The sequence below is a fragment of the Fusarium flagelliforme genome (genome assembly GCF_020744385.1).
Source record: "Fusarium flagelliforme strain FIESC 12 MPI-CAGE-AA-0113 chromosome Unknown B0J16scaffold_7, whole genome shotgun sequence".
In the NCBI taxonomy this organism is placed as follows: Eukaryota; Fungi; Ascomycota; class Sordariomycetes; order Hypocreales; family Nectriaceae; genus Fusarium; species Fusarium flagelliforme.
In genome coordinates, this window is record NW_025763509.1 from 108,169 (window position 1) to 132,824 (window position 24,656).

General features: G+C 49.2%; 8 protein-coding genes across 8 annotated transcripts; 6 read left to right on the plus strand and 2 right to left on the minus strand.

Annotated features, from left to right (window-relative positions):
• Window positions 1-390: 390 nt before the first annotated feature.
• B0J16DRAFT_375063 (uncharacterized protein) lies at window positions 391-2,378 on the plus strand (the record flags this gene model as incomplete). The annotated part of the gene is made up of 4 exons (XM_046130657.1): window positions 391-572; window positions 631-844; window positions 909-1,048; window positions 1,107-2,378. 4 exons carry the CDS (start codon window positions 391-393, stop codon window positions 2,158-2,160), a joined length of 1,590 nt encoding a protein of 529 aa, XP_045978480.1. The 3' UTR covers window positions 2,161-2,378.
• A 775-nt stretch (window positions 2,379-3,153) lies between these two features.
• Window positions 3,154-5,253, plus strand: B0J16DRAFT_274520 (uncharacterized protein; the record flags this gene model as incomplete). The annotated part of the gene is made up of 5 exons (XM_046123671.1): window positions 3,154-3,197; window positions 3,246-3,420; window positions 3,480-4,565; window positions 4,617-5,091; window positions 5,144-5,253. 5 exons carry the CDS (start codon window positions 3,154-3,156, stop codon window positions 5,251-5,253), a joined length of 1,890 nt encoding a protein of 629 aa, XP_045978481.1.
• Window positions 5,254-7,584: 2,331 nt separating this feature from the next.
• Window positions 7,585-14,321, plus strand: B0J16DRAFT_309594 (uncharacterized protein). The gene is made up of 3 exons (XM_046124915.1): window positions 7,585-7,653; window positions 7,708-8,303; window positions 8,365-14,321. Exons 1-3 carry the CDS (start codon window positions 7,626-7,628, stop codon window positions 14,140-14,142), a joined length of 6,402 nt encoding a protein of 2,133 aa, XP_045978482.1. The 5' UTR covers window positions 7,585-7,625; the 3' UTR covers window positions 14,143-14,321.
• A 486-nt stretch (window positions 14,322-14,807) lies between these two features.
• B0J16DRAFT_375066 (GDSL lipase/esterase) lies at window positions 14,808-16,030 on the plus strand (the record flags this gene model as incomplete). The annotated part of the gene is made up of 3 exons (XM_046130658.1): window positions 14,808-14,923; window positions 14,974-15,675; window positions 15,724-16,030. The coding sequence occupies 3 exons, from the start codon at window positions 14,808-14,810 to the stop codon at window positions 15,866-15,868; spliced, it is 963 nt and encodes a 320-aa protein (XP_045978483.1). The 3' UTR covers window positions 15,869-16,030.
• A 293-nt stretch (window positions 16,031-16,323) lies between these two features.
• B0J16DRAFT_348225 (uncharacterized protein) lies at window positions 16,324-17,365 on the plus strand. Its single transcript, XM_046128699.1, has 3 exons — window positions 16,324-16,526; window positions 16,585-16,835; window positions 16,903-17,365. Exons 1-3 carry the CDS (start codon window positions 16,350-16,352, stop codon window positions 17,087-17,089), a joined length of 615 nt encoding a protein of 204 aa, XP_045978484.1. The 5' UTR covers window positions 16,324-16,349; the 3' UTR covers window positions 17,090-17,365.
• A 1-nt stretch (window position 17,366) lies between these two features.
• B0J16DRAFT_291895 (general substrate transporter) lies at window positions 17,367-19,042 on the minus strand. Its single transcript, XM_046124304.1, has 3 exons — window positions 18,810-19,042; window positions 18,577-18,756; window positions 17,367-18,515 (listed from the first exon to the last, which is right to left on the minus strand). Exons 1-3 carry the CDS (start codon window positions 19,024-19,026, stop codon window positions 17,374-17,376), a joined length of 1,539 nt encoding a protein of 512 aa, XP_045978485.1. The 5' UTR covers window positions 19,027-19,042; the 3' UTR covers window positions 17,367-17,373.
• A 628-nt stretch (window positions 19,043-19,670) lies between these two features.
• Window positions 19,671-22,175, plus strand: B0J16DRAFT_387972 (glycoside hydrolase superfamily; the record flags this gene model as incomplete). Its single annotated transcript, XM_046131710.1, has 1 exon — window positions 19,671-22,175. The coding sequence occupies one exon, from the start codon at window positions 19,671-19,673 to the stop codon at window positions 22,173-22,175; it is 2,505 nt and encodes an 834-aa protein (XP_045978486.1).
• A 24-nt stretch (window positions 22,176-22,199) lies between these two features.
• B0J16DRAFT_403655 (fungal-specific transcription factor domain-containing protein) lies at window positions 22,200-24,653 on the minus strand (the record flags this gene model as incomplete). Its single annotated transcript, XM_046132729.1, has 5 exons — window positions 24,369-24,653; window positions 23,766-24,316; window positions 22,770-23,693; window positions 22,511-22,714; window positions 22,200-22,450 (listed from the first exon to the last, which is right to left on the minus strand). Exons 1-5 carry the CDS (start codon window positions 24,626-24,628, stop codon window positions 22,200-22,202), a joined length of 2,190 nt encoding a protein of 729 aa, XP_045978487.1. The 5' UTR covers window positions 24,629-24,653.
• Between the last annotated feature and the right edge of the window lie 3 nt (window positions 24,654-24,656).

The window sequence follows — 24,656 nt, forward strand, 5'->3', positions numbered from 1 at the left end:
AAATAGGAAGGACAATCTCCGGTTTATAATGCCAGCTGGCTTTACTACTAGCGATACATTCTGATCGGCTGATAAAGGAGTTGAAATGCGGAGGACTGTTGTCTCCCAATTCGCTCCTGTTCTGTAGGATCTGGGGACATGCTACAGACGACATCTAGGCTCGAATCCCTCGGCATTGACTTGAAAGAGTGAAAGATCCGAATCCACAAGGGTATAGTGCCGGCCACGGTTGAGTGACTTGGAAAGCAGTAAAGCCATATAAGAGTTCAGGTAGCTCGCGCCGTTATGCGGGGGTTATCACTCTCTTCAAATTATATAAAGGCCTCTACCAGAGCAGACCAAGTCTTTCGTTTTTTTATAACAACCAAATTCACCACTTTCGCTGCTATCATGCATAGTCCTATACTACAACTGCTGTTCGCCAGTCTGGCAGCAGTTAACCTGGCCAACGGGCTGCCTCAGGAAGCGCCAGAAGGCGATGACACCCAAGACGTGAATCTATACGGAACTCCTTTTCCTGTGTTTGTGGATCAGTTTCAAGATCTCAATGTCTTGGAGGATCCAATTAACATGTGTGTAAACCATATTCCAGCCGAAAGCTGACTGATTCTGATATCCGTGTGTTTCAAGCCCTCTTGACGACGGAAGTGTGACTCTCAGTTGTATTGATTGCAAGGCGAGAGCTGGTATAGTGGTCAACCTGACACTCGAAGAAGACACCAGAATTACTGATTCGCTTGTCAATGTGGCCTTTTACAACACCGCGGCTCATATTGAGCTGGGCTTGGTTGCACAAGGTGGCGGTAAAGCCTTCCTTCCAATCTGGCCATCTGATTTATCTTCTGTAAGTCTATTGTATCGACCTTTGAGCTTGGTTGACCATTTTTGCTTTCTTCTCTTTGGAAAAGTCCAGTGGCGTTAGTTTCGAAATAGGTATTGCACTAGAGATTGAAGCAGACATTGATGTCCGGGCTGGCTTTGACGTTGTGATCCCTCACGGAACCTATTTCAACTACATCCCAAGCAGCGGACTCCAGGACACGAACTTGTGAGTGTCAGATCCTTCATGCCATTTGAAATTGAGTGAGAGTCTAACTGCAAAAAAGGGTCTTGAGCGATGACACATTCCAGCTCATTCCCTTACATGTCGAGTCTGGATCTGCTACTTTTAAAGCAGCCCTCCAGGCTCGTCTCACACTAGGCTTGGACCTCGACACACCCTTGATTGACGCACAGGCTGAGTTGGGCGCTTATATAAACTTTCCCGAGATTGTTTATAACGTCCACTCGACCGAAACATGTGGCCTTGAGATGACAAGCTTCGCGAACATCGGCTTCGGGCTCTGGGCCGAAGGAGATGTGAGCGTTGGTTGGGAGGACGACGAGGTCGTGGAAGAAGGTGAGGGAAAGACCCTTGCCATAACTCCTGTCACGATCGGGGAAACAGCAACGGACTGCTTGGTCGGTCAGCCAACATCCTTTCTGGTAGGAGGTGCACCGCCTCCTACATCTGAGCCGCCCGTAACACCAACCACGTTTAAAATCAGCGGAGCACCACCCATCACACTCTCGGCCACAACTACAACTTTGAAGCCATTGCATACGGTCTCTGAAACGTTCGAGACCGGATACGCAAACATATCAGCTTCGGCCTCGGGTCAGGGCTCCCTCACTTCCTCGGGCAGCTTGGTCGTCGCAGCTCCAGCTAGTCAGTATACAACATCCACTGTTTACACAACAATGGTTTATACTACGGTCAGTTGCGCAGCATCTGTTACCAACTGCCCAGCCAAGTCGGCTCAGACCGTTATTGTCACCGAAATGGTTGAGCTCTACACCACTGTTTGTCCTGTCGCCGATACTGAAGCTGTGCCCACCCATATAGCCCCAGTGTCGGCCAGTGTTGATATCCCTGACAAGATGGAACCACTCGTGACCCCGGCCTCGCAACCACCTGTACTGGAAGAAGCCGGTCCCAACTATAATAGGGATAGGAAGTCCAACGCCAGTGAGATCACCTTGACAAACGGCTCATACCGTACCACCCACACCCCATCTATTGTTCCTGTTACGGCTGGCGCTCTCAGTTATAAGGATCTATCTGGTTTTGGCGGTTTTGGCGGTTTCCTAGCTGTTGCCGCGTGCCTCATGACTCTTTAATTCACATCGATCGTCGATTGTTATTTCTCAGCATATCTATTACTCCTATTAGCCTGTCACTGAGTAACCTTATTGCAGCTAAATAACAGGGTATCCGTGGGGATAAGGCCGGAAATACCGGAATCGGCCTAGCTTTTTCCCGCTCAGCTTTGGCGGTGTGCAGCGCAAAAGCAGCAATCCGCTGCGACCTAGATCTTAGAAAACAAGGCTTTTTGAACCCTCAATTCCATGCTCAAATCGGCACAACATAACTGGTCGTCACAGTATCGTATGTGTGATATGAAGCTGCAAATTCTCCACTTCTATCCGTCAAGCACTTGAGTCCGGAGATGGTACGTATTCTTTTGGGTGTCCATTTACGGAAATGGGACTTCTGTTCAGGGTCCTGCAAGTGCGTAGCATTGCAGATACTCAATATTCAATAAAGAGCAGTCTTGTATGCAAGCCGTATGTTCTTAAAGGTATATGATCGTCGCTATGCCGTTAGCTGAAAGGCTACCCAAAGCTGCATGCGCTGTGTTATTGTGTCAGCAGAGCTCTGCCGCATGGGCTTATTTTTTGGCTGTCTGCCATCAACCCGGCTTTGCCGAGGGGCTTCACTTTGGCTGCTGAAAGGTCATAAGACAAGCCTCCGATGTAACGCTATACAAGTACTGTACCTCAATTGTAGAGTTGAGCACCATCTAGCATGTGCTAGACAACCACTCCGTTGTCAATAATATGCAAATATTTGGATGTCATGGTAGCCACGATTGAGAATTTGGTAGCAAGAGTGGTTGTTTTGCGATCTAGAGGCTGGACTGTAAGGACGGGGTGTTCTGGAGTGTATCATTGGCTATCGCGAATGACGTATACTCTGTATTAATATCTTGAGAGATATATTATAAATACCACATGAGTCCACGTCTCATGAAAGCAAACCTACTATTGATCAACAATTCACTATCAGACTTCCTATACGTTACCTCCATCCCATCTGGAAGCACCAGCAGAATGGTTCATCATCGGAAGCACAAGACACCGGTGTCTCAGCCTCAGTAAGGTTATCATTTGTTGCTTCAAGATTTACTATTGACATACCGCAGGGTTGTCTCCGTCGCGACTAATCCGGCGATCGAGGAAGTTATGTTCGAGTGCTGCATGCCTACAGAGCATCCTGCCATACAGCGCATCACAAAGCCGTTGCCATTTAGTAGCAGTATTTCTGAGAACTTGGCCTGGGCTGTCGCCTTCATCGATCGTGCTGGTCATCTGACTGAGGTAGGCTATCATTCCCAGATACAACAATTAAGTAAACAGTAGTAACTTACTTGATGTAGGACTATGAGCTCCTTGAAAAACGCCTCTACGCTGCCATCGATACCATTGGAAATGAAGCAATCGAGATGACCCTTCTTCGCCGACAACTTCACGACCAGTCTCACAAGGTTGGACAACTCGAGTCGACGGTTTCCGGATATGTCAAGACCCAACAAGAGTTGGAGCAACGCCTTGCAAGTACCCGAGCGACTGCCATAAGGACAGAGAGGGACTTGGCAAGCAAGCTTCGCATTACCGAAAGAGCTCTTCAGCAGTCCAAGGCAGCTGAAGGACGTCTGAAGAGCAAGCTTGACAAGACCCTTCTTGAAGAACATGAGCGATGGCAACGAGAGGCTGAGCATGATAGAGAGGATCATGTGTCTCTTGATGCAGCCCATGATGCCCTCGAGAAGGCTATCCAGGAGAAGGCTGCTTTGCAGGAGGAGTTGGACACCAAGAGCCAGCAGCTCACTGCCACTAAGCATGAGTTGAGTGTTGCACAGGAATCCATCGTTAGTTGCAAGGCGAACTGTGGGGAGAAGGATTCGCAGATCAACGCTCTCACCCAGCAACTGGCCACGGCAAACAGAACCAACACTGAAATTTCTGCAAGTCTTGACAGTATTACGGCTCAGCTGACCTCCAAGAACCAAGAGGTAGCTGCTCTCACTGAGTCTCTCAATCAGGTCAACAGTAGCCTGACAACCGCCAACCAAACCATTGTCCAGAAAGACAGCACCATCGCCACTCTGGAAGCTAATCTGGCTGGTGTCCAGGAGGAAAGAGACCAGAAGCTCAAACTCCTCGAAGATCTTCAGCAGTCGACTCAAACGACACAGAAAGCTCTTCAGGACAAGATCGATGAACTGAGCGCGCATGATCTTGAAGACCACCAGCGAATGGATGCAGCCAATGAGGCAAAGCGTCTTTCTGACGAGTCCATGAGAGATCTCCAAGCCAAGGTCGATGCCGCCAACGCTCATGATGCTGATGTGCAGAAGAGACTTCAGGTCGAGGAAGAGGCTAAGCGAGCGGCGGAGGCTGAGCTTGAGCGAGTCAAACTTCAGCTCGAAGAAGCTAATAAACCTAAACTTGCTAATACAGTGGTAAGTATCTAATGATAGGCCTCAAGGATGGAGTGACTAATTTCTGTTCAGACTCTCTCGAACCCAATTCCAATCGTTGGAAGTCTCGGCGGGGCGGTTGATGACTTTGATGACATCTACTACCCGATTATCTCCCCATTCCCTATCACCATCTATGACCACGCGTCTACCAATGTCTTTGTGTCTATTAACGGCCTTCTCAGTCTTGACTCGGGTGATCCGACCTACACTCACCAGCCTCTACCCTCCCACAGCGGAAGTCTCCCTGCCTATACTCTGCTCCCCTTCTGGTGCGACCTTTTCATCTACAAGGATACTCCCCAGGGAATTTACTACGAGATCACTGGTCAAGCACCGTCGCGCTCCCTTTGCGTCGAGTGGTACGTCTCTCGGTATGGAGACAAGGACCAGTATTACCACTTCCTCGTGATTCTCGAAGAAGCGCGACCTAACATTGTCACGTACAAATATTTCGAGGCTCTGGATAAGGGTGTCGCGTGTACCATTGGTGCTCAGGGACCAAACAGTAAGTCAAACCACCTTTCATCTACCAAACAGATACTGATTGAAATGACTAGGCGCTCAGCAATGGTCATACAATGAGCCAAAGGCGCTGCCTGGTGTCCAGGTGATTATTGACACAGGTTCTGGTTCAGTGACTGAGAGTACTTTCCCAGTTCCTAAGTGATGATGTTTAAGATGTCATATGGTTTCAGATCCTTCGCTTTAGTCGCGTATGTAATTTGATGGAGAAGCCGGGTTAACGCGTCGTGATGAGAATATGTATGCTATGTACGTCATTGGTATGAACACAAGAATGGATCCTACGGGTACAGATTCGCCTGAAACAATGTTATAGCCTGCCGCGTAGCTTCGCCTGCTTCATGTCTTCAATTAAAAGTGGCCGGTCAGATTGGCCGACGTCATCTGAGAAATCGCGACGCGCAGCACCCCAAGAACGTGAGCAACGGAGCGCGCGTTAAGTTCCGTTTGACCGAGCCAATCGGATTGTCAGAGACTACACGCCGAGTGGGGAGACGTCACATCCAGCGAGGGTGTCGGAAATGGAGTACTTTCGCACTAACAGTCAGCGGGCCCGTTTTGCATGGCTCAAGTTAGAGTAGACGTATTGACCTTCAAATTCCCACATCTGTCGAGCTGAACTAAAAGTTGTGATTTCCATCAGAATGCATTTTGAATGAAATGGGTTAATACTAACACATAGCCAGAATAAGTGATAAGAAGACAGTCTCAGAGCGTTTAAGTATATAGTATCTATTGAGAAGAGATTCTCTATAGTTTTTAACTGCACTTATACCTGCTAGAACTTCTGATATCCAGTTTCCTGTGATTTTCTTCTCTGCTGTAGGGTAGGATGACTAAGAGCTGCCTCTATTTTTAGCTTGTGCATTGATGGTCTTCCAGTCTACCCTTCTGCGCTTCGGAACAACAGATCTTGCTATCAGCCGACATCTTATCATCTTCTTATCAAATCACTTATCGATAGCACTTTCTGGTATCTTATCACCTCTGCGAGGGCACTCAGCGCATCTCCCTTTCGCGTTTTACTGTACAGACGCTCATACAGTATCAGCGTGGAGTCTCCTATAGTAATTGAAAAGATGTCTACTAGTAATACTTGGATTCTTCCCAGAGTCCACGAGGAGCGTTCACCCACATGGTCGCCACCTTGCTTAATTGATGTTTCATCAGGGAGGCCAGACCCAGGACCAGACAATTGGGACTCTACTAACTAAATTAGTTATGAAGAAGCAAACAATCAATGCGAAGATTGCGAACAATCAATTGAGTCACATGCGATTCTTTATTCCCGATGCTCACCACTCGTCGATTACCCGCATCGCCCATCGCTGCAGCTTTAGTGTAAACCATAACGCAGCACTGAAAGCTGAGGCCATCCACAGCGTCAATGAGGGGTCGATCCCTGCTCAACCTGCCGGCGACAGCGAAGGGTAATCGTTCAAAAGGGGACCCGACGCTGCCGATCCAGGCTGAGTCTGACCTTCCCTTCAGATATGCTTTTTTCTTCAATCACCTGAACACTTCGCTTCGATACGCGACAATAATGGTTCAAGCCCCGAAAGGTAGATCCGGGATATTGGACCACGATTGTCCAATAGATTCATCCTCGCCCAGGGGCCCAAGCATTCCCGTTCAATAACTCAATTCCCCTTCACGATAGATTCGACTTCTTGTCTCAGCTCTTGTAACTGTACAGTAGTGCAGCCAGCCACATGGGCTGATACGGAACGTGGAATTGCTCTTTTGGGACAACCTTTTGGTGACGAGGCTTACATGAAATATCGGTAGCTGAACGGTTTAGGTGGTGTCAAAAATGCATCACCCAAGACACGCTCTAAGATGATAAATTATTTTGTGACTTATCTCTGGTTAGGGACGGTCTAGGCCGTGTGTCTAAATTGGTGTTCCCGCGAACCGATGGAATCCTAGGGTTTGATCGGCCGGAACTATTGAAGCCTCGTTCCCAATGGGGAAGTGAGAAACGGTAGCTCAGTTGCTCAGCTTCCACCCTTGCTGGAACTTCAGCTCAGCCACGGCATCATGATTGGTATGTGTGTGCCTCACCACAGCCAGCCTAGAAAAGTTACCTCAATTGGCATGATAGACAAAATGACTTGGTCACTCTCAGTCCTCTTTCACCAGCCTTTGGGATACTTCTTTTTGTACACTAAGCTTAGCTCTCAGACCTTTTCTCATCATCTACCCCATTAGCAATGCACATTCTGGACCTTCGGGACGCTGAGGCTACACGGCATGAATTGCTTTTTGCTCCAAGACCATTTCTGTCTAGACTTTGAGGGGTTGCATCCAAGCTAGCAATTGGAGGGCGAACCCTGAATTTGGCTGGCTGGCGTTTGAGGGGTAGCTCCGAAAGTAATTCAGCTGCGACAGAGAGATTTCTGGTGTTGATCAGTGAGTAGATATATAATACCCTTGTCCAGCCTGTGAGACTGTCTCTTGCGCACTCTGAAGGGCTCTTTGTCCATGTACCACCATTTTACACATTTTTAATTGAGCATGTTGGGTTTGAAGAAAACTTTCGACAGTACGTCCACTTGACTCAAGCCTTATTCCCTCTCCGCTGACAACTTACACACAGTCAGACGGAAACGCAAGAGCTCGTCATCTTCTTTACAAACACAAGAAAGTTCCTCCTCACGCGGAACAATGGAGTCCGTTCGCAATGGCATCAAGCAGTCCATTGCCGGCATTGGCAAGGATAAGCACCAGAAGGATATCGCAGTAAGCGTCAATGAGATGGAGATCTCAGATGGTGAGAGCGAGAGCACCACCGTCGCATCCAACCAGACTTCGCAAGATGATATCGATGCAAAGAGCAGCTTGACTATCACAGCTACCAACGGGTCTACTTCCAAGTCAAAGGTTATTACTAAACTTCATGAATTTGAGCGGTTGACCAAGGTGACGCGGACTGTCAAGAAATCGATTGTCCGGTTTGAAGACTATGATGAGGATTTTTTCAATGAGATGGATATCCGAGGATATCTCCAGTATATCTCTGATGAACGTCTCATCCACATGCCTCGTCGAGGCAGCGACTGGGACCGTGTCCTAAGCACTGCTCAGTTCTTTGGTCTTCAGATCACCACTTTCGCCAGCAAGATCGAGAGCTTCGCCTCCGGCGCCCACTCTTCGGCATCTGCTGCCCTGGCCAGTTGCCAAGTTCTTCTCGAGGTATGTCTACTCCCCAATTGTCCTCTTGTTGTATCGTCATGTTCAGTACTGACTTCTACAGATTGGACACGGTCAAGCCAAGGCCCTGGTGCCCACCTTCATCGCCCTTTACGAGCTAGCCATGCTCCTCTCCACCGTCTCCCGTATCCGCGACCTCGAGTACATGTCCACCTCCATCAAGGAGTCCGCTGCCCACATCCTCTGCGAACTCGTCCACCTCATCGGTCGCATCGCCAGCCACTACAAGCAGAAGATTGACAGCCTTGGAAGTAGAGAAAGCGTCACCATCAGCTTTGACGCAGCCTTTGGTCAATACATTGACTCCATCTGGAAGGCCAAGGACGATCTTTGCGATCGTGTCTGGCGCTACAGCCTTGGTCACAACTCCTTCTCCATCAGCCTCAAGTCTGTACGTCAGCGCCTTGAACCCTCTTCTGGCTTTTCGGTCAGAAACACCCTTTACGATGAGGTCTACGAGCATCTTGATCGCTCTGAAGATACCTGCTACTGGATCAAGAGCCAGTTAACCAGCTTCCTCAACAGCAAGGACAAGTCTCTGAACCTTTGGGGTGAGGCTGGTGTTGGTAAGAGTGTTTTGGCCGAGTGGGTTGAAGAGAGACTTGCGCGTCCTCTTGACTACAAGTCCTACACTGTCCTTTCCTACAACTTCCCTTGGGACTCCCCCAAGGAGGCAACGTCGCTGGCTTGCATCAAGAGCTTCGTCTTCCAGCTTCTTGAACGAAGCGTCGGCGATGTTGAGCTCTACCAGCGTCTTGTTCAGGCCTTTGAGGTCTACTCCAAGACCCATGATACTGGCAAGCTTGAGACCACTCTCTGGGATACCCTTCGCACTGGTATGCGCGCCGCTGAGAGCTCAGGTTCACGCTTTGTCCTGCTGACTGATGGCTGCGACGAGATGGTCGGTGGTTCCAAGAGCGCTGTCGGCTTCCACAAAATCCTCTCGGAATGCATAGCTGATCTTTCACGAACTCGTGTCATCACCTTCTCACGAAGACTCGATGGTCTCAAGGACTGCAGCAAGATATACCAGATCAAGCAGCAGCAGGTCCAGGAGGATATCCGCTCGCACCTCAAGCAGACTCTATCCAAGTCTAGTCACTTCCAAGATGTCCAACATCGCGACCGCGAGCAGATCGTCAATGACTTGGTTGCCAAGTCCAAAGGCAGCTTCCTCTGGGCCTTCTACGCTGGTCGCCTCTTGGTTCGCGAGCAGTCTTGTGACAGCTTCCTCGCGAAGGTCAAGAGCCTCAGCGCTGATGTCAATGACATCCTTCGTACTGCTGTCGACAAGTTGGACTTGAAGCAAAACGAGACTGCGAAGTATCTCCTGTCTTTCATGCTTGTCACCAACACTCCCTTCTCTGTTCAAGAAATCGCGGAGCTTCTCTCCACCGACCTGCAAAAGCGATGTATGCTCCCTACTGCTTCGAATATCTCCAAGTTCGTGTCGGAGAAGTGCAGCGACTTCCTTATCATTCGAGGTGGCCGTCTTCACTTCCGCAACGCCGTTGTCCAGGCTTACTTCAAGGGTCTGCTCGGAAAGTCTCTTCTCTCTGAGAAGGAGGCTCACTCCCAGTTGACTCTGCGGATGCTTCTGTACGCCCGATTGAATCTTGATGATGACCAGGAGCTGCTTACTGATGAGCTCGATGACTCTGTTGTCGAGGTCATCATGAGCCGACATCATCTCATGGGCTATGTCATGCGCAACTGGGTTGTTCACTTCCGACATGCAGGCTTCGTTGCCTCAGATGGGAAGATCACCTTGCCTCAAGGCTTCCGTGACATCTTCCCCGAGTCCGTCATGTTCACTCTACTTGAGCGACCTTGCTGGGGTAGACACGATGTCCGCCAGGAGACCATCGAGCTTCACGAGCTCACTCTCCGCATTCGCGAATCCTGCTTTGGTGAGAAGCATGTCTCTGTTCTTCAGAGTCTCATCGCTCTTGGTCACATCCATGTCAAGTTCTCTACCTCTTCTGATGCCCATGCCTGTGGCGCGCGTTACTACTACCGCGCTGCTAAGCTCGGAGAAATCGTCTTGTCCAAGACCAGCGTCTTTGTCAGCTCATGCACTCATCTCTTCCTCACTTGGACTGAGACCATTGTTGTCACAAAGCGCACTGAGATCGTGACCTACAGGGAGGAGATGATCCGCGTCTGGATTGAGATCTGCAAGCACAAGCATGGTCGATCCAGTGACGAGGTCATCTGCTGGTATGAGAAGCTTGCCAAGCTCTACATCAGCATTCATGAGGAGTGGCGCGCTACTGTCGTTTACAAGGAGCTCTATGAGATCATTGTCATTCGCTTTGGCAAGAAGTCTCCCGAAGCTGGTCGCATTGGCGCTTTCTTCGGCACCCTTGACATTGTTCTCAAGGGTGAGGAGGCTGAGCGAGGTATCTGCGAGATGGAAGAGTTCATCTTCGAGACCACCGAAGAACTCGACATCCACTCTCACCTTTGCATCGCCATGATGATCAAGCTCGCTTGGTCGTACCATGCCTGTGGCAAGTTCTACCTTGCCGAGCGTCTCTTCATCAGCATCTGGCGTCGCATCTCGATCACTTGTCGCCTCAATGCCAGCGTTGAAGTGCACATCTCTAAGATCCAGATCGCTCTTGAGTACTGCAAGTACCTGCGAGAAGTTCATCGCCACGAGGAAGCTACCACTATCCTCATCTGTCTTTGGGCCGAGTACGAGCATCACAAGTGCGAGACTGAGACTCTCGTCTTCTGGATCCGAGAACTTGGTGTCGTCTGCCGAACCTTTGGTCTTCTCGAGATTACCGTCACTATCTTGACCAAGGTCTGGGGCTGGTTCAAGGGCTGCGGTAAGGGTGACGATGAAGAAGCTCGCAAGACTACTATTCTCATCACTGAGGTCGTGGAGGAGGTGACTGAAACCACGACCACTACCAAGACGACTACGACTACCACTACTGAGGTTACTGAGACAGTCGTCAAGGAGATCTATGAGATGCACTACACTCGTTGCAAGAAGTCTGGCTTTGATCATGCCTTCTACTCAGCTTGCATGGCTCTCATCGGTATCTACTTTGAGCATCACCGCTGGTCGGAGGCTGAAGTTGTCATCAAGCGCACCCTCGAGGTCACCTGGAAGGCTATCTTGAGCACTGATGTCACCATCACTCTCTCCGAGCATTCTATCCGAGAATGCGTCCATGTCGCTCGTCGTCTCGCCAAGTGTTACCATCACCAGGGTCACTTTGAGAAGGCTGAGTTCATTTACCTTCGCATCTACCGTGCTTGCTTGACTTCTTGCGGTCTTGAGGATGAGTTGCTGTGTGATTCTTTCACGGTTCTCATTGAGTTCTACGAGGAACATCATCGACATGAGAAGGTGATTGAGCTCTACATTGAGATCCTTGAGCGATACAAGAAGCACCTTGGTCATACCCATCGCTTGACCATCAGGACCCTGTACCAGCTGGCTCGCCACTGCAAGCTGATCGGCCACAAGGACGTGTACAAGTATTATCTTGAGATCGTCACTGTCTTGAACAAGGGTATCAAGCATTGTCATCACGATGCCTTCGAGGCTGGCCTTTTCCTTTGCCGCCACTATCACGGCCGCGGCATGTGGGTTGAGCTTCGTGAGCTTTGTGCCTTCATGTGGGAGACTGTCTGCCACCACCATGGAGAACACAAGTGGTCTGAGGAGATCATCTGTGAGATCTACGAGAAGTACACTTACGTTCTCGAGGTCCATATCAAGGTTGAGTTTTCTGTACTCTACAAGATCTCTGTCGAGTACAAGGAGGTTATTCAGAGAACCTGCGGTGGGGAGTCCCATGCTTACATCTTGGCTTTGATCGGGTTCGCTAAGATGTGTGAGAAGCATGAGAAGCATGTCCACGAGTCTGTCACTGTTTATGAAGAGGTGATCAAGCGGACCACCACCACCAAGACGACTACGACTACTGTCACCGAGACTACTATTAACACGGTCAAGAAGCGACTCTCCAAGCTGTATGTCACCATCATTACGACTGGCGGCAAGAAGGAGGGTCATGGTCATGTTCCTATCGACCGCGCCATTCAGATCTGCATTGAGACCTACGACCATCTCAAGATCACTCTCGGATACTGGCATGAGGAGACCTTGCAGCAGCTCGAGTACATCATCACTTTGTATCACACCTGCAACACCAAGGAGTACCACGTCAAGATGATCAAACTTCTCGAGCTTCACATCACCCAAGTCATCACCACTTGCAAGGTCACCACGACTCTATTCAAGGTTGCAATTACCATGGCTTCTATTTATGTCAAGGTCAACCTTGTCCAGCAGGGCTACGAAGTCCTCCGTCAGCTTCGGCACTTGGTAATCTTCCGAGGGTCCATCCCTTGCAACGATCTTACCATAAAGCTTGACGCCCATCTGAGCAAGCTCGTCTTTGTCTTCCTCAGCGCCTTCGAGCATGGTCTATGCCCCAATGACTGCGCCACAACCTACTCTGAGATCATGGCCACAATCATCTATGAGTCAGTCCTTTACGAGGAGTACTCCCGTGTTGTGGAACGCGAGACCGAACTTGAAGTCATTCTAGAATGCGGTGCCAAGCTTCGGGGCTTCTGGGTTGAGCACAAGCGCTCTCAGCTTCTTCTTGTTCTCGATAAGAGACTCTTCCAGCTCTTCAAGAACAAGTATGCGTCGTACTTCAAGGATGTGGCTGACGAGCATCTTCGTGTCTTCTATCTCGCTATCCTTTGCGAGCTTGGAAAGGATCGTGGTGCTACTCAGATTGACTTCCCTCTTCTCGCTGTCAAGGCCGGTAGCGTCAGGGTCAAGGAGCTCCTCCAAGCCAAGGACTGGCATTGCGCAGAAGAGCTCGGCCACTGTGTCTTCCACTTTGCTCAAGCTCAGAAGTTGTACCATCGCCAGAACTGTATCCAGTACGGCTACAAGCTTGCTGAATTCCTGGCGGGTATTGATGTACCTCACCCAGCCGACCCTAAGGAGGAGAAGATCAGAAACGCTATGCTGGCCACTTCACGTGAGATCATGACTGAGGTCATTGCTGCTTTCAAGCAGGCCAACATTGACTACCTCTGCTTGCGCTTCGAGGATATCTCTGGCCTCATCAGACTTCTTGGAGCTCAGAGGAACTGGGATGAGCTTGAGCGTCTCCTCCACCGTCTCTGGAACGCACGTGAGAGACTGCAGAAGGCTGGATGGTCTTCAACTGCCGTCTTGGACATTGGAAAGAAGCTTGTCCATGCCCAGTATGCTCGCAAGGACGTGATCTGCGCCATCGAGACAGCCGAATTGATCTGCTACAACCTTCGTCGTAGCCGTGGCCGCCTTGATGTGGAGACTCTCGAATTCTCCCGCCTTCTCGCTTCCCTGTACGCCGACAGTGGTCGGAAGGCTAGCGCTATGTCGATCCACGAGACCGTTCTACGTGAGATGATCTCATGCAGTAGCGGCAACGAATTCGGAGAGGCTTATCCCGACCGTCAACGCTTCATCTCCGAGGCACGGACTCACCTTGAGCTTCTCAAGGCTGCGCATCATCAGCTGCAAGGCTGGACTAAACCAGCTGATGAGTTCAAGGATGTCCATTCTCAGCTGAACAGTGCTTTGAGCTTGGACCTACCTACCTTTGACAAATGGTGTGCTGGTGCTGTGGATAAGAGTATCCAAGGGGGAGGAAAGTATGTTGCGCCAGGGGAATGGAAGCTTAATGGTGGTGTGAAGACCTCTGTACCTCGCAGGAGGATCACCCGTGAAAGGCCGAGCGGCCGATTGGATGTGCTCCATACTGCGAGACAATGGTGGTTGGTATACTAAGGGGTGCATGATGCGTGCATGATCTGTTAACAATAGCGGCAAACTAGCGTCAATCTGTTGTGTCCAACACTTTCTTTTGTCTTTGTTTTACTTTAGTCTATGGCTTGTATTATGGAGTTCTGATGAGTTAGTTATCTTAATCATTTTATCTATTATAACCAGATGACGTATGTCTCTCATCAGTCCGCTTGACTCGGATCAGGCGTCATATTTTGTGCCACCCTTAAGTCCCGATGGAAGTGGCAGATGCACGAGCTCAGATGGGTTTAAGTCCGAAGCTAAGCCGGAATAATGGGTTCCGAGATCATGGGTTTTAACAAATCTCGATACCACGAACTGGGTTACTGGGTCGAAACGTTTGAGAGCCTCACGCCACATTTCAATAGTTTAATTGTTAGACGCCTCGCTACCAATAATGCGTTACAGATCCGCGAATAACAAGGAAAAACAAGGGATTTACTCATGTGAATCGTTTCAATTGCATCATGCGTTGTCAATTTCCTATCTTAGAGTATTTCCAGATCGCCGAAGGATGGAATCAGATCGCCCAGGTTTGAACAAAGCAGCAGGACTGGATTAAGTATAAAGATGTAATAATGTTGCTGTTATTTCTGGAACGATAAGCTTGCAAATCAATCCTTTTTACCTCTCATTTCTAAGTAATCATGGTTCTCAAAGCAATTCTCGTCGCCGGCCTCTTGGTCGTGAGTGGTGATGCATCTGTCTTACCTCGAGCAAACTACTGGCACGGATACTCGAAGCTTGACACTGTTTTCTCCTTGTTAGTAACTCTGATCTTTACGAGTGAGACCTGTTTTAACCTTTTTATAGTGGTGACTCCTGGACCAAGACCGGGTTTGAAACTTCTGGTACTCAGCCTTCAAAGAACAATCGGCTAGGCAATCCGTCCTACCCAGGCAAAACCAGTTCCAATGGACCTAACTGGATCGACTATCTGACAATCAACTACAACAAATCCCCCTTCCTGACCTACAACTTGGCCTACAGCGGAGCTGTTGTTGACACTGATATTATCCGAAACAATAACAACGACTTGAAACGACAGGTTCAAGAGAAGTTTCTCCCCAAGTATAAGCGCGACAAGGCATTCGCTGCGTCCACTTCTCTCTTTGCAATCTTTATGGGAATCAACGATGTTATGAAGGGAGACTTATACAACAACCCAGATAAGATTGACAAGATCTTCAAGACCTACAGTGCACAGATCGCTTCACTTTACAAGGCCGGTGCCAGGAACTTCCTCTTGTTGACCGTGCCCCCACTCGAACGCGCCCCAAGAGTGACGAAGAAGGACGACAGTAAAACCCGCATTCCTCGAATTGCCAAGGCAGTATCTGAATGGAACAAACGTGTCAGATCTTTACAGTCAAGCATCCAGAAGAATTATTCCAAGTCGACCGTTTTTGTCTATGATACCTATCCCCTAATGAATAATGTTATCAACAAGCCCTCGTCCTACAGCGAGACCAAGATCTACAGGGATACTAACGGCTTTTGCTCTGCTTACACCAAGTGAGTTTCACGCGATGTTCTGGAAGGCTACATGCTAATATGATACAGGGGAACTGAGAAGCCCGACTCAAAGTCAAGCCAGTGCAAGTACGCTGCTAACCAGTACCTGTGGCTGAACGACCTGCACCCTACGGACCCCTTCCACAAGCTATTGGCAAAGGACATTAGCAGCTTCTTGCAGAAGCAGAATTAAGGAACGAGTGGAAGTCAGTTTGATTTCTCGGACTTGGGCTGTGAAATGTTGGCGTTCTATCAATTCTTGTCTCTTAATAATGCTGGAGGAATTTGGTCTCGTGGCAGGGTTTGCTGAGTAGTCGTTTTGGGTGTTTATATTTCTTATCAGATTGAACCACAGATTGAACAATTCATATATTTACTTTGAAATGGCTGCGATCTCAAGTTGCGTCAGAGGCGGTATTGTCTAAATACCACGTGCGGCTGAGAAGGCTTGCCCTGCCAAGGAACAAGGGCAGCCTAACCATTCGCCATGTGGTTTAAGCCAGGCTTTTAACTGGCGCCGCCCACTAACGACTGCCATTCAGCTCAGGTGAAACTGTCATTCATACGCCGCAAAGTTATTAGCGCGGAATGTTGCGAGAATAACTTTAAAAGCGAACACTTTCCCCTTGTGATCTCGATGCTGCATACCGCAGCGACATACTCGAGCAAGAGAAATGGAACATCAACAAAACACCTGCCGCCATGTAGGCCATACTAGGTCATCCGGTGTATGGTGGACGAAAATAAGCCTGCGTCTTCTATCTATTCTACTTAGCGTTGCTACGATTGGTATTTCTGCTTTCTATGCGACTAACTGGACAATTGGCGCGCTCATCATGCTCGGTCCCCCGGTAAGCTGACTCGCCGATCAAGCGCCATCTGTGTGAATAGGTGCTCATGTTCTTACAGACTGGAGCGGCAATACTATGGGATCTGGTCGAAGTCTTATACCTCATTATACATACTGACAGCGATGGCATCCAACCCAATGCCTGCATTATTATCGACCTCATTCTGTTTCTCGCCCTGACCGCTATGTCGAGCGTCATCGCCTTTACAGCTGCGAAGCTCAGAGACTCGGGATGGTACTTTGCCTTCTTCCAGAACGAACAAGGCGTTGAGTATCTCCGCATTGCTACAGGCTTTGGGTTTATGACAGCGTATGTATAGTGAACCAAGCGCTTCGAACCGGTGTTTGAGACAATCAATTGGCTGACCACCTTTTAGTGTTGTGCATTTGGTGATGATAGTGGTGGCGTGGCGAGAGGTGAAGAGGCAACCCCCAAGTGGCCGGAACGGCCCGCAGATCATTTATATTGAGAGAGTTCAATACCCACCAGCCGCTTCCTCAGAGATCGATCCACCACCTGCGTATTCGAAAGCGTCACAGCCGGATGAATCGCTGAAGCCTTGACTGCAAACCGTTTAGTTCTGGAAAGTCAGTATATTAATACGCATGGCCTGTAGCGTTGAATACCGTTGTTGTCCCATCTCCCGTTCCTCACTATATTGTCTGTAAACAAGGTATATAAGTTTGTATTACGCTTACTTATTGCTGCAGAGATAATAGTTCTGTTAAAGAGCTTCAGCCTTCTTAATAGTCTCTTAATAGGATTATCCTATTACTAAGTTATATTTAGTGTAACTATAGGATTTATAGTACTTAGTTACTGTAATAATATAAAATACCTATAATCTCTAGTTCTTATTAGCTGTCTCCTTCTTGACATCTGAATCCTTTGATGTACTAGGTTTACTGCTGCTATCGAAAATAGCAGCAATAGCCTCTAAACTAGGCCCCTTGGTCTCGATAAAGAACTTCCATACAACTGCAAGCTCGATAGCCAGCCAGGCAACGTAGACAAAGTAGAACTTCCAAGCTAGAGCCTGGAGGCCGATAGGATTGACCATAGTGTTAATAAAGTTGCTAGCCTTGCCAAAGAACATGAGAAGCGAAAAGCCCTTGGCTCGGATGGGGTATGGCAGAATCTCGACTGGATAAGAGTAAAGAAGGGCGTTGAAAGCCAGGTTGTAAAAGAAATAAAAAAGGAAGAGCATGGCAATGACAGCTTTGCCTGCAGCAACATTATGGTCCTCGTTGAACAGACCGGCGCAGAGAGTCTGGCTGGCAAAGACACCGAGCATACCTCCAACAGAAAGAAGGAATTGAGTGCGACGCTTCATGTAAGCGGTGAGGAAGGCGGAGGCGACCGAGGTAAGCCAGTTGAAGATCATGAGGCAGCCATTGAGAATGTTGCGTTCTTGGGCATCGGACACGCCAACTGTCTCCAGAACACGGACCAAGTAGTAAGACACAAGACCATTGCCGGACCATTGACTGAAACATCCAAGACAAACGAGAATGAAGACTCGCTTGCGGTTTCCAGGAGTTTTGATGAGATCCTTCCAGCCCGTCTCGTTGCCTACTTCAGCCTCAATAACGTTTCGCATCTGGGTAAACTCAAGCTTCACCAGTTCATCGTTTTCGTCGCCATTGGCATGCCACTTGACCAACACGGCCTTTGCTTCTTCGCTTCGACCGTTTGCGATAAGCCATCGTGGGGATTCTGGTAGGCAGAAGACGAAAGAAATGGGGAACATGGCGGGTGCAGCTTGGAGCAGAGATGGAATTCTCCACGACCATTCGCTAGAGATACGGAAAGTTCCAAATGTGACCCAGGCGGCGAGGATGGCACCGATGTACCATGAGGTTTGATAGAGGGATGTAATGACCTGTCGTTCCTTGGGATGGGCTAGCTCTCCGATGAGCATGGGAGCGTAGGCGTTGGCGAAGACGAGACCGAAACCGATGATGAAGCGGGAAGCGAGAAACATGCCGACTGGTAGTAGAGGTCAGCAATTGAGATGGACAGAGGAGACAGAAGCCAGGAAGCAACTCACAATTAACAGAGGCACCTTGGATGACAGCACCAGTAATCATAATAATAGCACCAACAAAAATACCCATGCGACGTCCGTATCGATCACCAACAAGACTGATGAAAGGGGACGCGACGACACATCCGAGAGGTAGAATAGCCGACATAATACCAAGAAGCGCACCTCGAGGTTGACCGAAGTCTGATGGATTGATTAGCACTAACCGATGATAGCGCAGCCTGGAGAAGACTTACATTCATCCCACGATGGCACAGCTTGGAGACCAGACATCATGCTGGCATCGAATCCGAGAGTAATAGCCGCGCACAAACATGTCGGAATAATGAGAAGATACAATCGAAAAAGACTCTTGTTCTTGTAGAAGGGGGGTGCAGCAGCGACAAGGTCCTGGATTCTCTGGTCGAGATCAATCGTCTCATCGGCGACAACATGGCTGGCGTTTTCAGTCATTGACACATCGGCCTTGGCATCCAAGGTCTTCCTATCCATCTTGAACCGGTTTGAAGATTGAAGGAAAGATGTGCAAAGAAGTGTTGGTGGAATGCTTGTCTACCAATTTGTGATCGAGTTCGGTGTGGGTGATGACTAGGTATTTAACAATTAATGTCAACACTGGGCTAGGCTCTGTTAGCCTGCTTCGGACAAGACCGTTACCGCCTGTTGGGTAGCCGAGCACCTTTGCACTGTCAACCTGAAGCAAAGGCAAAGCGCAATGCTACGTCGTGACAAGTTACGATGCGGGGACCCCAACAACGAGGAAAAAAAACTTGCAATGAGTAATTTCATGACCCCATGGGGCTTGAAGCTAATTCCCAATCCCCGCATTCAGGAACCACTGCGAGTCAGGAGGTTGAGGTAAACGGATACTTCCCGGCAGAAACAGTTTTCTTTACCGGGTGCTTCCCGACGCTTCCCCACTTATGTCCAACTTGACAACTCCAAGATCCCGACACTCGGTTAACCCCTCAGCCTGCTAAAGTTGGGCCATCGATATACATAACAAAAGTCTCTTTGCTTTGTGGATGTCAAAGCAACATCCTGACATTGACTGTCAAATTGTGAAACTCACCAAGTCATTCATTCCATCACCCACCATGGCGTCCTGCGAAACTACCGACGATCTTGTCTCCCAGCTTACTATTGAGGAGAAGGTCTCCCTACTCTCAGCTGTTGACTGGTGGCGCACGCCAACCATTAAGAGAGACAATGTTCTTGTACCTCACATCAAGATGTCCGACGGGCCCAATGGCGCTCGAGGCGAAAGCTATGTCAGCGGTATCACTGCCGCATGCTTCCCTTGTTCGACTGCCGTTGGTGCTTCATTCGATGAGCAGCAGGCATACCGTCTAGGCGAGGAGATTGCAAAAGAGACCATCACAAAGTCTGCCAATGTCCTGCTAGCTCCTACCATGAATATCATCCGATCTCCTCTAGGTGGCCGCAACTATGAGACTTACTCAGAAGACCCCTACCTGACCGGGATTCTGGCCTCTGCTTTTGTTCGTGGTTGTCAAAGTCAAGGCATTGCAGCTACACCCAAGCATTTCGTCGCCAACGAGTCGGAAAGGTTCAGAACCAAGATGACATCCAATGTTGATCTCCAGACCTTGCGTGAAATCTACATGCTGCCTTTTCAGCTTGTACTTCGGGATTCAGATCCTTGGTGCTTCATGACTTCCTACAACCGCCTCAACGAGGAATACTGCGCAGACAGCCGATGGCTATTGGAAGATATCCTCCGCAAGGAATGGGGCTTCTCCGGGCTAGTGGTATCCGACTGGATGGGAACTTACTCAACTGCCAAAGCACTTATTGCAGGAATGGATCTTGAAATGCCAGGTCCAACAAGGTGGCGTGGGGAAAAGCTCATCGCAGAGGTAGAAGCAGGAACTGTTTCTGTTGAAGTACTGGATAAGAGCGTTCGGAGGGTTGTAGAGTTGGCAAAGAAGACGGGTCGCTTTGATGATCCTGTCGAGAAACCCGAACGCTCTGTTGAGGATCCGGATCGAATGGAGTTCATTACCGCTGTCGCAGCTGATGGCATGGTCCTACTCAAGAACGACAATAACGTACTTCCATTATCTGCAAACGCCTCCGTTGCCGTTATTGGTCATTTCTCCACCAATCCCAGTATTGGTGGTGGTGGTAGCGCAAAGGTTTTAGCACAACATATCATCTCACCACTCTATGGTCTTGAGTCACGTGGAGTCAAGTGTCGACATGCCCCCGGTGTTCCTGTCTTTGGAGCCTTGCCCCACGCCGATGCAGGCTCAATCACAGACGTTCAGCTGAAGTGGTTTAACAGTTCTGTGGTTGGAGACAATCTCGCCCACGAGCAGACGATCAAGCAGCCAGAATACATGATCAAAGAGGCCTGGCCTTCCTATCTCAACAAAGAATATTGCACTAGCATGTCTTTCAACCTGACACCTTCATCAAGCGGTGATCATACGTTCTCTGTCATCACCACCGGCAAGGCTGATGTCTTGATCAACGGAAACAATGTCTTTCATCGTGTACAAGAACCCGTTTTGCTGCCGGAGTCCTTTTACTTCTACAAGGCCAAGATTGAGCGTCGGTTCACCTTTCCTATGACTGCAGGTGAAGTGTACAACGTCGAGCTACGTTCTTGGGCCACAGACAACGAGGTTCTTTCTAAGATTGGTGGTACAATGTTCCAGGGAGCCTCACTTCGTTTCATGGAGCACGTGGACATTCCCGGGGCCATTAGGGACGCTGCGGACGCTGCAGAAGCTTCTGATGTTGCCGTGGTCTTTGTAGGCACGACAAATGAGATGGAGTCAGAAGGTTACGATCGTGACACGATGGATCTCACCTCTGACCAGTATGATCTCATTGCTGCTGTTGCAGGCCGTAACACAAAGACCGTGGTTGTCAACCTCTCTGGGTCTCCTGTCACTGTATCCCCATTTATCAACCAGGCTCCCAGCTTCCTACAAGGATGGTTTGCTGGCCAAGAATGTGGCCACGCTATAGCTCGCGTCCTGCTTGGCGATGTTAACCCTTCGGGACGTCTGCCAATGTCATGGCCGCGGAAGAACGAAGACAATCCAGCTTACCCTAACTTCCCCTGCGATGACGATCTTGATCTCAATTATGAGGAGCGCCTCAAGGTCGGTTATCGCTTTTATGATGACGAGTCATCTCCAACACCAGAGTTCCATTTCGGACAAGGTTTGTCTTATACGAGCTTTGCTCTACATGGCGAGCCCAAGTTCACGGCGTGTTTCGAGAGCGCGGAGCACACAGGAGTGTCGCTATCAACTGAACTTCGAAACACGGGTACCACGGGCGGCAAACAAGTTATCCAAGTTTATGTTACACTTCCTGCTTGCGACGGAAATGACCGTCCTGTAAAGGAGCTCAAGGCTTTCCGAAAGGTGCTTGTACCCGCTGGCGAGTCAGAAACAGTCACGTTCAAGCTTGACAAGTACGCATTCAGTTACTTCGACTCATCAACAGCAATGTGGGTCATCCCAGAAGGAGAGTTTCTTGTGCATTTGGGATTTAGCTCTGTCGAGCTGCTCCAGACCTCGCGGGTTTCCAATGTCAAACGATATTCATGGACAGGGCTATAGAGATTAGAACTATTTGTCATCACATTATGCAGACCAACTCCATAGTGGAAAAGCAAATTCATCACCAGTTTCAAAACCGCCATAAGTAGGGAGTCCACCGTCCAGGCTCCAGTCCCAATTTTCTTGAAATAGTAACGTCATAAGCTCTCCCTGCACTGCTTGGTCTTCCGTAGAAGGAGCAAAGGTGCTGCTCAGGTCTGCGTCATGAGTAGCATCAAGACTGACGGATGGCCTACGAGAAACCATCCTTGACGCTTCTCTCGAGTTTCTTATTGCTGTAAAAGAAGTGTTAGGACAGTATAACGATTTCATAAGCTCACGGGAATTGTGCCTACAAAAATATGCGGAGCGGGCCTGCTCCTTCAACTGAAGCAATTGACCCAGAAACCCCTTTGCACGCTGGTTTTCTCTGCCAATAAGCCGTAGTAGCATGGTTGTGTTTTCCCACGTGGCATCCAGTTGGGCTTGGTTGAAGTGCTTGCTACCTGCAGCTTGTGCACGTTCTGCAAGAATGATTATACCGCCACATGTCATTAGATCTTGATGAACGTTAGCTAGTCCAGCGGGAGTATGCCATGAGATGGGAGACCATACAAAATAAACTAAACCACCATGCACCAGTGGCGTCATCCTGCCTTGCAGATAACAAGGAAACTGATAACTCGTAACTAATTTTCGCACATGTCGTTGCGCACTGAGACTGGAAAGCTGTTTGTAACGTGTTAGCTTCGGGACCATCACATCCAGAACCTGGTTTCTCAATTGATTCCCGACTTTGATACGCAATCCTTGTTGCTGCGCAATAAGCACTGAAACTAGGCCTGTAGAGTAGGATTCTGAGATGTAGGAACCTGGCGTGGAGGACATTCCGCTGCCTCTTTAGAATATGATCTCGATCAGTGAGCGTACGTTGCGGCTCCGACTCACGGCCCCACCATCTGAGAACATCAACCAGTGATGTCCTGAAGTCCTCGAGCATAGACTCCAAACGAACAAGAGTGCTAAAATCAGATGAAGAGCTCTGCCAGTAGATGGAAGATAGGATCTTGCCGAGGACTTTGGCCAACCTTATATTCTCCACCATAAACAGATTCTGCGACATGATACCTTCGGGTTGATTGCAGGACGGAACCTCGCTGCTGATGAACTCATCGTCTACGGCCGACGGAATGAGAACATCGTCTGTCATCTCCAGGACAGGTCGTCTACCCAATGTCATGCAGACTGTCATTTCCATCTGCAAACACCCATACCAAACTCTACGGCGAATTTCGTTCTCCAAATTTGATCGCCGATGGGCATTTTTCTCGGTATGTAGACCCAAGCCCACCGCGATCCGACAAGCCAACCCAACAATGTTGTAGCACCGTATGGGATGCTCGCTGGATATCGCAAACTGGGCGGCAAGAAGTAACGCCTGGACATGAGAGAGATCACCTTTGTCCAGCACATCTATCTGTAGTAGGCTTCTCATGCGCGAACTGAACATTTCTGATGCAGACTCTTTGTGGGGCAAGTCTGAGAATTCACAGCCTAGCGAAAACATGGCGTTCAGCGCGCTGAAGAAGGAGGATTCAGAGCAATGCCCGCCTCCTAGACCGATGTCGCCGCTTTGGCTACTCTGGGGCCCTGGGTAACCGCCTGGTGACCATAATGATTCATAGCGTTCTCTAAAGCTTGTAGAGTGTGTCCAAGGGTAGAAAATATGAACCTCGTTGAAATAGATATCGAGAATCTTATCCGCGACTTGTCGTGGCGGCAAGGCATAGTCGGGCAAGTGTAGAGATGCTACACTGGGTGTTTGATTCTTGTCTCGATGTGGCACTGATCTTCGAGATTCGGGTTGAGAAACCTCACGGAGCAATGAGTGAACGGATGATGGACCAAAAAGGTTGTCTTCTTGGAAATCCTGGGACAGAGCCGGGGCTCCCATGACACTAACAGGACTGGGCCCACCCACTTCGGGACCTGGGATGGACACCCCTGCACTGCGGGTGGTACCCGGCCTATCTCTGGGACTTGTAGATGACATGGTATTTGCATTCGCATTTGTGCGGGAAGCAGTGGCTGCAGCTTCTTGACGAAGCTGGTCTATGACCTGCTGCATTTCGCTTACTTGCTTTTGTAACGACGAAATGTACCTTATCAGGGATTAGTCCTACGCAATCCGGTGGTTATTATGAATGAACGTACTCCTGTTCACTTAATTGCTTCGCCGCGCCGGCAATAACGGTGTAGATACATTGACCTGGTGGTTCTCCACGCTTGCTGCATGGGCTACAGATGGGTTTAGAGCCATCGCACTTGATCTTGCGTTCCCGACAATTGTCGCATGCCAATGCAACTCTTTTGCGCTTCGTGGGACGAGTCGAGGTGGATACGGACATTGTGTCGTCGGCATCTTGCGTCAATGGACCCGGGTCCGGAGATTGATCCATCGTAACGGGCGGCATATTGTAGCAGTGAGCGGCTGGATTGAGA

Coding starts and splice junctions, on each gene's coding strand:
- B0J16DRAFT_309594 (XM_046124915.1), top strand. CDS start 7,626: ATGTTGGGTTTGAAGAAAACTTTCGACA. Junction 7,654..7,707: donor TTTGAAGAAAACTTTCGACA/GTACGTCCACTT, acceptor ACTTACACACAG/TCAGACGGAAACGCAAGAGC. Junction 8,304..8,364: donor GTTGCCAAGTTCTTCTCGAG/GTATGTCTACTC, acceptor TGACTTCTACAG/ATTGGACACGGTCAAGCCAA.
- B0J16DRAFT_348225 (XM_046128699.1), top strand. CDS start 16,350: ATGGAACATCAACAAAACACCTGCCGCCATGTAGGCCATACTAGGTCA. Junction 16,527..16,584: donor TCATCATGCTCGGTCCCCCG/GTAAGCTGACTC, acceptor ATGTTCTTACAG/ACTGGAGCGGCAATACTATG. Junction 16,836..16,902: donor GGCTTTGGGTTTATGACAGC/GTATGTATAGTG, acceptor ACCACCTTTTAG/TGTTGTGCATTTGGTGATGA.
- B0J16DRAFT_291895 (XM_046124304.1), bottom strand. CDS start 19,026: ATGACTGAAAACGCCAGCCATGTTGTCGCCGATGAGACGATTGATCTC. Junction 18,757..18,809: donor TGTGCCATCGTGGGATGAAT/GTAAGTCTTCTC, acceptor TCAATCCATCAG/ACTTCGGTCAACCTCGAGGT. Junction 18,516..18,576: donor CCAAGGTGCCTCTGTTAATT/GTGAGTTGCTTC, acceptor CTCTACTACCAG/TCGGCATGTTTCTCGCTTCC.